We start from the raw sequence: 17430 nt of genomic DNA, 5'->3' as shown, positions 1-17430 counted from the left end.
CATCATATTTTTTATAAATTGTTTGAAATATATTAAACATTAAACTTATTAATACTATGATGTGGTTCACAGTCTAAAGGTATATTACGTCTGACATTCTCTATTAGCCCCTTTTACCGCTTTGAACATAAATCCCTCTTACTCAAATAGATCCCTGGATATTTTTTAGGATTAAATATTTATTATCAGCTTTTCCAACCCTTGGGATTAGCCACAATTATGATGACAAGATGATTTTTTATTAGCATTTGGACATTCGTTATGTTCCCCATCTGCACAGTAGCCAAAACAAAAAATCCACCTGTAAACACTAAGTTTCTTTCCTGTTTCTCTTTTTAAAGTATTGCCATTGAACTTTAGTTTCGTTGTTTTTTCATTTCACTCCATCACTTAGGATGTCAAATTTATAGTTGGTTGATGCTGAAGAAGTTACATACATTATATTATAATATTTGGTGATAGTTTAATAGTTTATCAAATTCTGGCACGTGTGGTAGCTGACAAAATATTGCCATTTCCGTTAACTATTTTCATAAACAAACACTTACAGTAACTCATTTAACGTCTTTTAAAATGATAGAAACAATTTATTCCTTTTTTGCAGCCGGCACATTGTCAGAAACCAAGTATACAGTTTGATGAAAGTTCTGGGGTAAGTTATGTTTTGTTTTTTTATTGTTTTTCATGGTGATAGAATTATACATTTTTACAAAAATGTTTTGTGGTTGAAGCAAATATAAGAGTCAGCCTTGGACAAGGCCATTTGATAATTTTGATGATTTTTTTTTTAATTAAAGATTTGTCATTTCTTTATTTTCGTCGCCAAATCATTTTGCTTTACAATAATTTTTCGTCATTTGACATTTACTTTCAAACTCTTTTTGTTTAAAGGCAATACAGATACCGGATGGAAATGGGACCAGAACATTTAAATTTACTCTGTCAGCCCTGGAACCAAATGGGAGCTTTGATGCAATTCGCCAGCCACAAACACGGTAAGAATTGCAAATCCGTTTCCAATCAATAACTGAAGAACGCATATGCCCAGAGACAAGTTCACTTCCCCTCCATCTTGCAGTGATTTATCATTTCCATGTACATACTTTGATCTTTCAAAATGCTTCAGATCGATATTTCCAAACTCATAGGGAGTTAGGGTAGGTCATCATTAAAAAAATGTTACATGTCCATACAGGGCCAATAACTAATATAGCAATCTACCCAAGGAGGCCTTTTGGAGGTCATTTGTCACATTCCTGTGACAGCTCTTGTTTAATTGTGTTGTTATAAATAGGGTTCATTTTGTCACAAAGACATTAAACAGATGGCATGTATTGATCAATACAATATAGTAAGGGTTAAAACCAGATTAAAAAAGGGCAGGGTACTTCAAGGGTGGGATGCCATGGGTGAAAAGGGCACATTGTATTGGGCATTTTCAGATATATTTTTTATTTGAAGTAATACTAGGTTCCAACTGCCAATTTTGTATCCATTCTATAATCATGTTATCAATTTAATTGAATAATAATATTACATTATCTTAAGTTTTGAATTATGGGCAGCCAAAAGGGTAGACTTGCTGTTATGAGAGCAGAAGGGTGTTAAAAATAAAGAACAGGGTACAGCACCCTTCAAAACCCTTAAGCTAATATGTAGCTCATGCTTTTACCTGAAATATAATTTTTTTTTTTTTTTTCTCTTTTTTCTAACATTTACACCCAACAATTCCCAATTTTGATGGGTATAGGACATCATCCAAATATAACCACAAAAGCCATAACATAAGGGCTTCCACTGTTTGGATATACAACAGTTTGTTGAGTTAAGCCTCTTAGTGTTAAAAGTTTTGTTAAGTTAGCCTTTAGGTAAATCAAGAAAAACAAACATGTATTGGCAGTGCTCATGAATGATTATTGATTAATTAACTGCTACATTATCCTAGATAATTTGGATATGATCCAGAATATATTTACCTCTTGTACTACATATAACTATATGACAAACAAGTCAATACACTACAAAGTAGTTCCAACATACTTTAACCTTCACGGCATTAACCAGATGACGGGAAATATATATCACTGATATATTCCCAACTTTTTTATTATATTGATCAATGATAAATTTATGATCTTTGTTCCACTAACATTATGAAGAAATGTCACAACATGTTGTTATCTTGCACACATCTTACTGAAATACATCAGATAAATATCATTCCTGAACTGAACGAAGTAGGTACATTTAATTAATACAAGATTTAATCAGTGTTGATGGTTAAGTCAGGTTTGTGCTGCAGACTAGGGGCAAGGTGCTAAGGGAGAAAGGGAACATTGTTAAAGGCTGTAAAGGGGTATAAATATTATGAATTTAAAAGATAATTTTAGGGATTGTATTCAAATAAAATAATAATTATATTAAGTTACAACTGCCAAGTATGTGTAGTTTGTATCTATAAAATTTACAATCAAATCAGTTTTAATCAAAATGAAAGAATATTTCGAAGTCCCAAGCTATTAATTATATAAAGGAAGAAGGGTATGATTGCCGATCTTCTATGGGAACAGAAGGACACCCTTCCATAACTTTTTAGCTTAAATCCCAATATCATTTTCAACAAGACTGGCTTCTTGATTCATCTTATTGCATAGATCTCTGTATGTCAATTTAATTTTTTATCATGCATACAATGCAATACATGAATAGATCAGGTAATATCAGATAATAATTTCACATAGAGGTGAATGAGTGACATGCATACATATATAGATTTGATTTCTTACATTTACCAAATAAATGGTAAATTTCCAATGTTAAATGGAGAATCAGTGAAGTGTCATAACTGTTTGAAAAATTTAGAAAAGAATTTGAATTCTAATTGTCAATGATTTTTATTACAGCACATTTTACATTGTACAAATTAATCAGAAAAAATTGAAATCAGAATCGCTGTAATAAATGTTAAAAAGCATGATGAATTAACAGAAGCAAAATATGAAATTGAGTGGAAGACCAATAATAAATGCTAACTTGTACGAGTGTTTTGTGTGAAATGCCCATATACTAACCAGCAGTGTGTATAAGCCAACTTCTAAAAAAAACTTATTAAAACCAATTAATGACTAAATGGAAATTTGTCAAAAAAGTTTCGTCAGATGCTTTCTTAGCTGCTAAATGAAAATCCCCCTAGTTTATTTAACAGATTTCTCTTAGGTGTTTCAATTAAGCTAAATCATTATTAAATTTATAAAAAGATCTTTTAACTTGTGCCTCTTGGCTTCAGTCCTTTTGGGTGCACAAAACATTGACTTTGCCCTGCGAATATTCTTTTCAATTCTTTCCCAATATAAAGTTGATTGAATAATTATACATAATATTTTACACAAAGGTTACGTAGTATTGTTACTAGTTTTTGATAATAATTTTGTCAGAAGGCAGTCATTTCAACTTAAATATCAACCAGGGTATCATCAAGAAGTGGCATTATCCACTGTATATGTACTTGTAGATTTGGTCAGTCTATGCGAGGGTTACATCACCTGTTTTAACTGCTGATAGATGGGGCCAACATGTACACAGTGAAGTTAAGAGAAGGATGATACAATAGTGTATTGTCTTGTTTTGTTCAGAGTTTGAATGTAAACGTCTCCCTTTCCACACTTTGTTTGCCACTGACCTCAATTTCAAACATTTAATGCATCTGTTGTGGTTATGGTTTAAGATTATCAACTTGATAATGAAGGTTTGAAGTATCTTTAATTTGCATCTACAAATATTGAACAGTCCCTACACAGCATCTTGTTCTACATTTACATCTTGTTATGTAAATACATGTTAAGTGGTTTGAATCATTAAATGTTTTATTAGTAACCAAAAGTGCAAATTTAATTATTTATGTATTTTTCATTTGGAATTTTAGCACACTTTCATGCTTGTTCCTATGCTCATATGCTATTTCATTTGTCTAAAAAAAAATATTCACTGAACGAGCATTTATAACAGTTAAGGTAAACATTTTGATGAAAGGCATACTATTTATCAATTATGATGAGCGTGGTTTTCACAAGGTTAAACTAAGGAACTGTGAACAGCTGTGGGTCTCCCATGAACTCGGCGTGTGGCCAAGTGTCCACATTCTTCTGGTTGTTGACCTCCTACATTTTAGATTGTTGTAATATATCATTCTTTTGATTAAAAGAGTAGAGAAATATTTCTATTTAATATGACTTAAGCCAATGTAATCAGTTTTTGTAAACTGACCAATTAATAATCTGCTGAGTATTTCTGCTGTACATTTATATTTTTTTCCCTAAAGTGATAGTGCAGTCCAGTGAAGCCCGAATTCTGACACTAAGTGCTTGGCATCAATATTCTTAACAAGTCCTGCAATATAAAATCCAGAATTTCAGCAAGCCTGGAAAGCAAATATGCTAATTTCAACCACTGTTTATTATGCTGACTTGATGCTTCAGAGGTGGCCAGCTGACTTTGGAGGGCAGCATGACCAACAAGATCCAGATTCATGCCACCAGCGAGCTCTTCGAAACTACCCGTGAACGGGTCACACAAGCCGAGATTGACAGCAAGAAAAACTCGTATGTATTTGCTATGTTCACAGGTTCTTTTTGCTGTTTTTTTGCTTTCTATTTCCTACATTAGTATATATGACAAGTTTCTGTGCATTTATTGTCAAATTCAGTTTAAATCATACATATATAGACCTTGGTGATGTTCTGACTAATCTAAAGGTATTTCGTTTGAATATTATTAATTATTTGTCCATGCTTTTACATTGCTCCATTTAAGATCAATTATAAGATATAAATATATAAAATGATGGTTTTAATATAAATTTAGCCCTCAACTTAATTTTCAATATGTTGTACAAAAGAAAAATGTAGAAAATGTATGTTTTACATGATAGATTATTATGATATAATTCTAAATTGTCCATCTTGTTTTAACATCATTAACAGTTGTAGAGTCTGTGAAGCATGATTAACATATCCATATTTTACACTATCAACCAATGAACCATCTTTCTGGGTTTGAAGAACATCTTGAAAAAGTCATATCACATAAGCATTGAGATTGTTCTGTTTCGGATAATGTTTCAATGCTGATTCGAAAGTTTGATGTATTGTATGTGACACAGCACAATGTTTTTCCCATTATTAACTTTGATATTTAAGGTCCAGTTAAATTAAATGAATTACAAAAACTTCTAATACATACATTTTTCAATAGTGTATTCATTTTTATATGGATATTACAATGTCAGAAATAGGAAATATTTAGTTATTACTAAAATTATTAGATTTTTATTACCATTGGAAGGAGTAAATTGTTTATACGAGTGCCTCTTAGCTGCTCAAAACACTGTGATACTATTCAAGTCAAACATGTATCAAGCTTTTTGTTCTAACTTTTTTTTTTCGACTAAAGAAACAATGAGCACAGTTGAGGATGTGATGCTGACTAACACACATGTATACAATGCAATTGTTCAAAATCAAATGTATGTAAAGAAAACAGTTTGAATTCTAAGAATTTCCTATTGTGAAGACATGTGAATTACATGAAAAAATGTTGTCAACTTACAATGTAAAAATAGACATGTAACTGCTGTAAATGCTGCTCTAGTCAGTAGAACTTACATGTAATGTACTTTTAACATGAAAGATATTGTCTGAGAAACCTCTGAGGTAAAGAAATTTCAATTGTGCCTTAAGTAATGGCCCAACAGTTATGGCCAATCCTACCTGCTAATTATTGGATTGCTCAAGCACAGAAGTCCGCATTGACATTTAAATATGGGTTTAATGATGTTTATTGAATTATAAAAGCCTATGGTTTTGTTTAGCTGATTAAAAGTAGGGCAATTTCAATCCTTGATTTTATGAGTTTGATAGAAAAAAGCCTTAAACCTGCCCTAAAAGGATGCACATGTGTGATAGGATGACAGCCTTCTGGTTAAACAGCAGTTGAATGAACAAGAGGGCATGTGTCAACAAACTTAACACAGTCATGTTTAGTATATAATTATGATAATTTGTGAAACTTGCATCACTATATACAAAAATAAAAGATAATGGCAAAGGTCGTTAGAGTAGCATGACTTGTACGATTAATTTCTTGTTAACAGAACCAAAGTGATAAAGCAGAGTGGTCCGCGTATTAGTCGTAAGAAGACCACAGTGATCCGCAATTCAGCCCCCACTCACCAGCCATCCCGGCCACCACCAGCCCAGCCAGTCAAACCAAAGCCCCCTTCCTCAGCCCCGGTCAACTTTGTAAAGCGCCCATCCCCATCATACGCAACACAGGGACATGCTGTGTCCCCACACAATCCCACGTCAGCCAAGACAGTGTCGCCCACTCCGGTCAGTCAGCCAAGTGGACACGCTAGCCAGCCCATTGGACACACTAGCCAGTCCAGTGTTCACACAAGCCAATCAAGTGGACACCCCAGTCAACCAAGTGGACACCCTAGTCAACCTGCCGCCCAGTCCACTGGCCGGACAGCGGGCAACTCAGCCATCACTGCCATGCCCTACAGGTGAGAGAGGGAGTTGTTTATAATATGGCTTGCTAAAAAATATGCTTTTTTAAATAAAGTGAAAACTCACCACTGCTCAAATTGTTACACTTACCAGAAAAGAATGAATGATTATTGTAACAGCGTACTGATATTTCTTTTTCAATAGCATAATTCAGTAAAACATGGGGTTTGATGTTCATATTTGTGAAGTCATTTAAATGTACATAAAGTAACAGTTATGTCAAGTTTTTTCTCATGTTTCAGGGACAGGATAATTCACCTGTTGGCCATCCACTCCTACAAGCGACCTGAACTTCTCATCAGACTACGGAAAGGTAGGTCAATCAGTACAAGCCCCTTTTGTTAGATTGTATTGAAGGTGTTAAAACTGCACCGCTCTGCACTTACATTGACTTGTAAGGATCAACCTTAACATTCCATTCTCGATGATAACACGAACCGTAGTTCACAACAGTTAGTTGAGTACAAACTATGTATGATATAATATACAATAGATAAGACACAGACATTATTTTTTCTTGGGAATTATTGGGGGAAAGTGCATCCTACTCATGGTCATTTACGGTACGAGTAATTGGTGCATGTGTTTCATGTTGTGTTTGGGGGTTTTCACTTTGTGTATGAAACTGAAAACTTTGAACAGTGAATTATTTGCTGTGTACAATGATCCAGGAGCCAATCAAACTGCTAAATTATGTATGTTTGACTTAAACCTAAAAACAAATGATAAACACTTTGATTTACAAAGGGTGTTGACTTTAGAACAGATGTAATTATTTGATTAATCAATTAATCCTTGGGTCAAAACATTTGTGTATTTTTCTGTATTATAATTACGGTACTTAGTGTAAAAGTACATAATTATTGTAAGTACAAGTTTATTCCAATGCATTTGCTTCAGGTACAACATATCTATTCTCTTTGAAAAGACAGTAGAATGAAGGGACAATCATGTAACACTTATATAAGCAGTGTAATCTACTCTGAGATTTGATTGTGAGATATATCCAGTTAAATTAGGTGAACACATTTATCCAAAAATAGAATAACTCAAGATATGTATCTAATTTGAAAACATGATCTTCACTCATGACTGAGACTTTATAGTGCTTCACCATTGATTTTAATGTACAATGTTTTCCTGTCATTGGTTACAATATGCCAAATAAACCTTCTATTTCTATTTAAAAATGATTTTATGTATTTGACATAATTTAGTACAGTAGTTTAGTACATTTTACGCTTGCTTACAAACCTTTTATATATCAGAGCAAATACATTAACACTGAAACCTTACTGTTGGGGTCTATTTTTGATATGCCTTATATCAGATTTTAAGCTTGAAAGGTTATGGAACAGGATATTAGGTTTGTGATTGGCCATTTACCAACTACTTGTAATTTATAGAGGTAACAATGCAGACTGACGCAAAAAAGATGTTTTTATTTTAATGCATGGTTATGTTTAAGTCATTTAACTTGAATGATCGAAAAAAATTTGAAAACATATGGTTGTGTACAGATTAAAAATATTAGCCATCATAAATGATTTGTTTTTCAATCAATAGCCTTGTGCCAGTTAAAAAGCGCCAACATATAACTTATATTATTTTATCATTTTGAACTCGTTACCTGAAACAAATGGTCATTACAAAATTCCACCTTGAATATTTATGACACTTGTGATGAACTATATTCTGGTTTGTAACTATGGTCAAAAGTCACTGACCTTTAAATATATTAAAATGGTAAGCATGATAAGAACATTTATGGAAATATACAAAACAAAATGGTAAACAAAATAAACTATTGTGACTTTTGTGTCCAACATATATTCCCAATATAAAGTCATGGCTTAAATATTGATTTATTGGATATAAGACTTAAATACCTTATGTAAAACATATATTTGAAATCGTATATTTAAACGCATGTAGGTAGAAGATGGGTTTAATTAGGAATTCTGGAAATTAATGCCGGATTAAAACATGTTATTCTTATGTTCCTAGCTGGCTGGTCTCTTATTCTTACTCATGCCTTTTTCCAATATAAGGCACACTTTCAATCAATTACTTGCATTTGTTACCTAACATTTTTAATCTGAACCACAAAACAAATACTGGATCATGTTAATTATGATTTCTGGTGTTGTTTATATGGTAGTGCTTTTTCAATCTCTTATTAATCTAAGGAAAGGCATGTTAGTGGTAAATTGCACACTGATGATTGGTCACACTGGTGAACATTAGTCTTCTCGATTTATTTGCCAATGTTGATTGAATAATATGCAGCCAATCAAGGTACATATGTATGGTGACGTGGTGATGTAATAGTGATGCCGCAATGTTACCTGTGTGATCCCTGGCTGGCCCGAGGCCTCCGAATACCTGTGAACTATGACAGATGCTAATTCACTATCTACTACTCACTGGTCACCAGTGATTTGTCGTGTAAATTAATCATATTGTTGTTGCCAAAGATAACAAATGTTTGTAAATATTGTAGTCCTCAATTTGGACTTCTTATGCCTGAGGGACACTTCTAATTTACTGCTAATTTTATCATTTTTTTTAAATGCTTCCTGTGTGATGTACATTGTATTTCTGTTTTTTGACATTTCATATAAACTGCTATTGTTAAACAAATATTTTTCAGTCCTTTTTCAGTCCTCCAATCAGACTCATGGATTTACAAGCTAATATACTATTTGTCGTCTAAAAACAAAAGAACTGCTATATGAAAAAGATACTTATAAATACTCTGTTAGATACGAGAACAATAACTGATTAACCAACTTTAATAGAGACCGTTGTGATGTATTAAATGATTGAAAGCATGTACTTATAATGACAAACACAATCAGAGATGGTAATAATGTATACATTGATAGTGCAAATGAAACAAATAGTGTACTATATCTTACCAATATGACAAGTCATGTCAGTTCTGACATACATCAGACGCATATGATGTAAACACTTACATTTGAAAATTGAAAACCAATTAAAACACATTGTTTACTGCTTTAGCCATGCTCAGACCATCAGTGACTTTTCAAAGAATGATATATATCATTCTTCGTGTTGTACAGATTAGCTGAGCAAATGCAGACCATAAGACGTCATTTTGTTAAAGTAAATAATCACGAATCATTGATTTTTGTATTATTATCTTGCTTTAGCTTCTTGTGACATCATTCCATTTCCAGAAAGCTCTTCTGCATCATTGTGTTATCACAAAAGAAATTACCCCGTCATAAGAATCTTTCAATATTTGATTAAGGAATTATATTTGTACTTCTAGCTATTCCGCTCATTAGACCTGTTTCTGATAAAGTAACTGCAATGAAGTATTGTATGATAGTGACCTAATTGTATTAAAGCGTATTAGTGTAAAAATTGCTTGTTGACAATAGAAAAATCGGTGAAGCGTCAAAAGTCATTAATGCTCTGTACTGGGAAATGTTTATTAAAAGTTTATCCCTCACATGAATTAGAATATCTTGTTTTGTTCTGTTTCATATTCACTTGCCATAAATGTAATGATTCTTTATTATAATATGATTATAACATCCAACATTCAATGAAAACCATGATTTATATACGAGTACATTTATTGTAGGCATAAATTGAATGTATAATGAAATTAACTTGTGTTTATTTCTTTATTACATGTGTAACATATGTTCATAAAAGGTTTGTTAATGTTGACAACTGTACAAGGACGTCTTGGTTAATGTTCGTACATTGTGACATTGGTCATAGGAAGACACAGTCTGATTTAATTCTTTAACAATGAAGTAGGAAAACATGGAAGACATCAACCTGAAGCATAGTTTCAAGCCTTCAAGTGTTCTTGTTCTGTTAATAATTAATATGTCTGACTCTATTTACAGAATATTAGTGCAAACCAGTTTCCTTATAGGCAGTGTTGCCAACATAAATCTAGGACGGATAATGCTGTTCTCAGTGGCTGTTCTACATAACAGATTGAAGGATTAAAACATATTCTGTCCTATTTATCTTTCATTGTATTATTTTTCAGATGGAGAGAACAAAAAAGACAAAGATCAACTAGGTGCAATCCTGAATCAGGTGGCTGTAGCCAAAGACAATGTGTTCAGCCTGGCCAAATATCTGTACACCGCCGAGGTGCGCTCTGACTGGCCCTTCTACACAGAGGAGGATAGGCAGATATTAAAAAAGTACACACACTCGCTTACATTCATGGTTTATTTGTAAACGGATGATATACTAGTTGATCTTATGGTGTAACAAATATGTGAAGAACAAAATATTGAATGCAGAAAATAAAGTGTAATGACTTTACTTGAAATAATTTAAGAAGTTTTTTTGGCCTTCGTATATTGCAATATTTGTCTTTCATGTACAATTTCAGTTGAATATAGAGCAAGCATATAAACTATGATAAAATTATGTATGATATACTTCCGGACGTTCCGGTCATTTATTTAACTTATTTATAGTAACTGACAAGTAAATATCTTTCAAATGATACCAAAATTGTACGGGGTCACTATTGAGAGAGAGAACTGTCTTATATGTAGGTTGGATACTATACTTGTATCAGATTATTGTTATCATATAATGCATATAAATGCATGGACGTTGGTTTCATATTATTTATAAAAAACTCCTTTTTCATTATCATATGAACTGATAGTGTATGCAGAACAAGGCTTCAAGTACTTACGAATCAAACTGTCATGTTTGTATTGTGGAAATGTGATATTGCCTCATACAATGTACAGTAGTTCAACAATACATATGCATACGGTTATTGACCGAATTAAGTATTTTGATGTAAGCCCATTGATGTTAACTTGGTCTGTATTGTGTATTATAAGTTAATGATGACATTGCAGGAAGATGGCTAGCCTCTCATCCGTGTCCCCTTCCGCGTCCCCGGCCAACAGAAGTCCTGACAGCCAATCCTCAACTGTACAGGTAACAATATTATACTGACTTTAACAGTAATTTAGGGTGCCTGCAATAAAGCTTTTAGTACCTCTTGAAGCTTAGGAAGCTAGTACAGTCTCATTACATGATTCTTAGAGTGTTTCTTTTGCTTTGGAAGGTTCGCTATTACAGAATTTTTTTATAAACAATTAAATCAGGAATGTCTATAGTTGTTCACAAACTTTAACTGAAATCACACATTTATGGACAGTGCAAAATAACATCTCTCGCTTGTCAAAGCAAAAAACCCGAACGCAAATGTTATTTTCTTTCGCTGCAAGTGGAGACATTGCAGTTAGTCTGAAGAGAGCAATTTGCACTATTGATATTGTTTGCCACTGTCTACAGGATTTTTTTTCATGAAGACATTTGTAGTGAATACTGTTATTGTGAAAAGTTCATGCTATTCTTTTGATTTCATGATAATGTCTTACAATTAAATGTTAACTTGCTCTGAACCCAACACAGAGAATTGATTACAGGCTGCTTTATATTTCTAGATAAAGTTATCATTGGAATGTTTTAAATAAGTAATGCATCCATTTTGTCTGAGCCTGATGGTCTTCAGAAACAAAATCCTGACTTATCAAGTAGAAACTTGTTATTCATCTAATTGATAAGAGAGTAACAATTGCTATCTAACAAAGATGTACCATTACAGAAAAAGCCTGAGTCCCTGAAGCGCTCGTTGGAAGACAGTAATCGTTCAACACACCATAGCTCAAAAAAGATTAGGATATCACACTGTACCAAGAAGGAGTCACGCCCTAGTACAGAGGAGAGACTTTCCCACAGTCATAACAGCGTATCTTCTACCACAGACATATCAGACAAAAAGGAAAATATAGATGGTACATATACATCTTAATTCCTATGTATCCCTATGGTGTTGTCAGACAATTAACATCATACCAAAATAACCATTTTCTCTGTCTGCCTTGAACCAGGTCCATCAACAGTTTCATTCTTTTCCATTTATATTGAACAACTAACCTTGACAACTGACTCCTGCGATTTGCTTTTATAATTTGTCTTTCAAAATCTAAAAGCGTTCTTGCTTTAATAGTGTGGAGTAATATAAAATGTGGATCTTCCTGGAGGTAGTTAATATAATAACTCATATTTGTTAACCATCATTGTGAAGAAGAACAGCAAGAGTGTTATAAAAATACATTATTGAAAGTCAATATTGAGCTTAATGTAAGCATGTCTAGGTACTGTTAACAGCTTTACCTATACATGTAAAACAGTGTTTGTAATGCGATGATGGAAATTCAGCTTAAAATTTCCTCTTTCAATTATATTATGATTATGACCTTATCAGGATGAAACATACAAAGACATGTAATTGACAAACCTCTGCTTATGCATAAAAGAATTCTACTTTGAAGTCTAAGAAATAAAGTAAATATATATAGTAAAATGAAATCAATTCAAAATGAACCTTTTAGTTAATGAAAAGTTTTTAAAAACATTTAATACATGTTATTGAGAAACCGAGCCTTTTCTATTTGATTCCAAACAAATAGTCAATTACATTTCACAAAAATAGGATCATGCTTCATTTTTAAGAATTCCAAATTAACAATATCCAAGAATATATTACCGGTAATATTACTAGAAATAGCAATGCAAATATGAGTTTCACGTTCAATAAAATAACAATGAAGAAGAAATATGTTGATGTTAAAGACCATCCCGTAAATACAGACAGACCATCAGCAACAAACATGATACCGTGCCCTCACACTCACACTTTGTTGTGAAATCATTTATTGCATGTTTGCAGTTTTGAATATGATTACAGTTGTCAGATTTCTTTACCTCAAGACAGTTTCATCCGTCTTGAATCCTTAAGAAATATTAATTGATTTTGTGTTTCAATGGGAATATAATATACTAGAAGACAAATAGGTTGCTGTATTTCACTTCGCGCTGACAACTTGTGGCCTGCCCATTGGCAGAAGAAATACCAATTAATGAAAAGTCCAAAATATCTCTCAGAACTTGTGCTTGTTGTCATTATGTTATGTTGTCTATATGTAGTGTGTTTTTTTCCAGACACAGTCGATTCCACTTCAGACACTCCAGAATACATGAGGTATGTGAGCAATGGCTACAGAGTTGTTGTTTTTTAAAAATGGAATAGTCCAAAATATTACTTGTATCTTTGTAAAAAATACTTACTAGCATACTTCTGGATTATTGATCAATTGATTCATATTGTTTTTTATATTCTGTTACACAGATCTACCTTAGTAATTTTGTTGTTTAATTTCTTCAGCTTCTACATCTTCTGTTGTAATACAGATTGTATGTATTAAAAACCAATGTAGCCGAATGTTTGTATTCCAAGTATGTAAGATATATGTGCTCTTGTTACAGGGAGTACTTCATGATAACAAGTGATGATCAGCGTAGCAAGTACAAGCAGGACTTCAATGTGGAGTATGATGATATCGTGAGCTGCACTCCCAGATTGACAAGGTGTCCCAGAAGTTTATCAATCTAGAGATGAAGAGGAAGAAATACCACAAAAACACTATAGAATACAAGGTAATATATAGGAAAGAAGTTTCTTAGAAATTAGTCTGACATGGCTGAAAGTTTACTGTAGTAATTCTTGGTATTTTGGAAAATATTCCTTTTATATAATGTAGAAATTGCATGTCAGGGATGACACACGTTATTTTGTATTGCCTGACTCATGCATAGTCTTCTGATTTAACTGTGTCTAAAAATGACATGGTAGTGTAATGACTCCCAAATAAGCAGTACCACAATTAATACAATTGTTTTAATTTACGAAAAAGGTGAAAAGATATCGAAAACAATGGTTGTTATGAAGTATACTTTGTTAATTTGAAAGAAAGGTGCAAATAACAGGGTATTTCTACCTTATGAGATGATAGTTGATCACTGTAAATCTTTTAGGACCCACCGGTCATTTAAAAATTGTGTTTTTTCAGCTATTAAATACACGGTAACAATCTTGTTATCAGTTACTAATATTTTCCATAAATGCATTATTTAGTAAGTAGTTAAAAGTGTATCACTAAAAATTTATGTTTGTTATACATGTGTATGTATTGATTTTAAATGAGTGTCACTTTAAGCAAGGGTTACATTGAGTGCAAATTATTCTATATATTTTACACTCAATGCAGTTAATTTACCCAACGCATATCAATCTGCAACAGTCTATGCATATTTTCATGAACTTAAAAAAAACATGGTAAAATTGACATACAATGCAACCATACTTATGTTCTGATGTTTTTTTAGTTTTTTCGTATAAATCATGATTGTTTTTAAGTTTGTTTATATCATGAGTTGTACTTGTCTTTCAGAACATTGAGGATGCTATCAGAACAGAGTATAGAAATCAGAAGAGTGACATAAAGTTTCTTGAACGAAAGAAACACTTTGAATATCTCCACAAAAAACTGGCCCATATCAAAAAGCTCATAACGGACTATGATCAAAAGTTTGTTGAATTATCTTAGCAATGGCTTTGTTCCTGAATGATCTCCCCTGAACAAGCTTTACGGACCTTCTCTACCGATGAGTTCATACACTACACAAAGTTGCCTCCCTGGAATTGCCAAGGCTTGTGATATTTGCCATGATGTATGCTCATGTATACAGTCACATTGTTTTTGTGCATAATCATGTGTGATCTGATTGTGTTATCAGATGACCAGGAGGGCCTGGTGTTATACAATAGCTTGTGATATGTAGGAAAGGTTCTAGTTATAACAAGCATACCTTTATTGTCGGTGGACCATTATTAAAATCTTGATCTTGATGAAATCGAATCTCAAGATAAATTATTCTTTTAAATAATTTACTGACAAAATGCATTTTGATTGGCAAGATAAATGTTGTTGTAGCTGAAATCTTTCTTACATGATGCAAATTATGTGTGCAACATTGCACAATATTTAAGTAGAACTGATCTGTTTACTGATCCTAACAAATTGAGATACCATTTCTCAAAAATATTTAAAAAGGAGATGTGAGTTCAATGGTGCACAAGTCAAAAATAAGGAAGTGTTTGGTGTTTATCAGTTGTTGATTACAGTCATGAAACATATATAACCTTAATATTATCAGTTGTTGACTCATCTGTTTAATAAGATTAGCAATATACATGTATGCAAGTGCTGCAAATATTATTTTTTAAAACTGCTGAGACAGCATAACAAATAAATTGCAAGGCTATTTTATTCATTGATTGAAGCACACTAAGAACTTTTCAGAGACAATGGTTAGCTGTACTGTATTAATATTTTCTAGTCTTGTGAATTTTGTGAAGTTTTTTGAAGGTAGTGAAATGTGAACATTAATCATTTCCCTAGTGCAATAACTCAATAAATGCATGTAGAAATAGAAGCAGTTATTGAGTTCTTGCATTATGATGATAATTTTTGAGCCTATGTTTAATTTTGCCTTAATGTCTTCCTAATAGTTGTCCTGTTACACTGTCAAGTGCATATAATGAGGTTAGAGACAACTGATTTTTAATTAATAATAAATTTATTGGTGACAGATCATGATGGAAGTCACAGCCAAGTTATCTATGTGTACAAATTTATTTCTCAGATATTTCCTGGTTCCCAGTTCAGGTGCTGTGCTTATTTTTCGGTTGCATGACTGTGTTGTGTAATTGTCTAGACTGTGATATTAGTAGGCAGAAGTCTCGCGCAGGGTTGCCATTGGGATAGATTTTAGCCAGGTTTATACTCTCGCTGCATAGCCATGCAATCTCATTTTTGCTTTAAATCCTTCAGTGTCGTATTTGATGTGGAGGAGTGACGTTCAAAATTGGAAGTTCAAGTTTTTATTTTATTTTTGTCATCCTTTCTTTGCCTGTTGTAAACCTTAAGTACTGGACACCAAATTCAATCAACCATTTTCATTTTTAACTGAGCTGTTTTTGTAGCAAAAGAAGTTGAGGTTGTCACTGCCTTGGTGTCGTTGTCAGGGTCATCATGCATCATAAACAACGGCCATAACTTCAACACAGTTCCGAGATATCCAAATGTAGAGAAAACCCCATAACTCTGGCTTGAAAGATTGTAGAGTTATACCCCTTGTTTGACTGGAACAACAACAGCAGACAAGCATTGAGGTTTGCTTCCTGGCGCTCTTTTATAATGTTTCATTCACAGTTTGTATTTGAATCTTGAAAAATTAAATTACACATAAGAGTGGAAGTCTACGTGTATTAAATACAATGAATATTTTTTTCAGATTGAACTATACATGAAAAATGCACATGTATTTCACTTTCTTTTCTGAAACAAACCATACCAGGCTTTTTTAATAATTTATTTACTGTTTGCAAACAGAAGATTTCACTCAAAAAATATACCTTTTCATATTTCCATATTAATCATTTTCATTCGCATTTGATTCTTTGTCTATTCTGTTATCATTTATCATTTTAATAAAAAAAAAAAATAATTGTTACAAATATGTAAAAAAAAAATAGGAAAACAAAAAAGTAACAAAGTATGTGGATTGTTCGGTAATAACTTTAATTACATTGGTTTAAATTCGTCATTATGTGGTGCTTATACAAGAAACTTTAAAAAAAGAACTGCAGGCGTATGAAAATAGAGTTATGTGTTTTTTTTCTTCAAAATTTGACATCTAATGGCAATCCACTAGCTTTGTTACACAAAGAAATATAAAGCGGAACACTTTTACACTGCTTGCTTTAATATACTATCTTCAGATACTATGTTATAGTGACCTGTACTTAGATATATCCAAAGTTTTGAATAAAATTGTGCTATATATATATATATATATATATAATATATATATATATATATATATATATATATATATATATGCTGTTGTTAATTTTAGTTCTTAA

At 32.4% G+C, this 17430-nt stretch overlaps 1 protein-coding gene across 1 annotated transcript in view; it reads left to right on the top strand.

The window, feature by feature from the left end:
• LOC128226178 (RNA polymerase II elongation factor ELL-like) overlaps positions 1–15031 on the top strand; it is a 52203-nt gene extending 37172 nt beyond the window's left edge. Inside the window, exons 6-17 of the mRNA XM_052936070.1 lie at positions 73–79; positions 605–652; positions 892–995; positions 4476–4598; positions 6149–6562; positions 6809–6879; positions 10609–10768; positions 11450–11531; positions 12205–12394; positions 13605–13644; positions 13929–14099; positions 14894–15031. Of these exons, the coding sequence (XP_052792030.1) occupies positions 73–79; positions 605–652; positions 892–995; positions 4476–4598; positions 6149–6562; positions 6809–6879; positions 10609–10768; positions 11450–11531; positions 12205–12394; positions 13605–13644; positions 13929–14055 (1366 nt within the window). The 3' untranslated portion in view covers positions 14056–14099; positions 14894–15031. The remainder of the gene's footprint in view (positions 1–72; positions 80–604; positions 653–891; positions 996–4475; positions 4599–6148; positions 6563–6808; positions 6880–10608; positions 10769–11449; positions 11532–12204; positions 12395–13604; positions 13645–13928; positions 14100–14893) is intronic.
• Positions 15032–17430: the final 2399 nt, after the last annotated feature.

The sequence above is a fragment of the Mya arenaria genome, chromosome 3, assembly GCF_026914265.1.
Source record: "Mya arenaria isolate MELC-2E11 chromosome 3, ASM2691426v1".
In the NCBI taxonomy this organism is placed as follows: domain Eukaryota; kingdom Metazoa; phylum Mollusca; class Bivalvia; order Myida; family Myidae; genus Mya; species Mya arenaria.
This window is presented reverse-complemented; position numbering and strand designations above follow the sequence as displayed.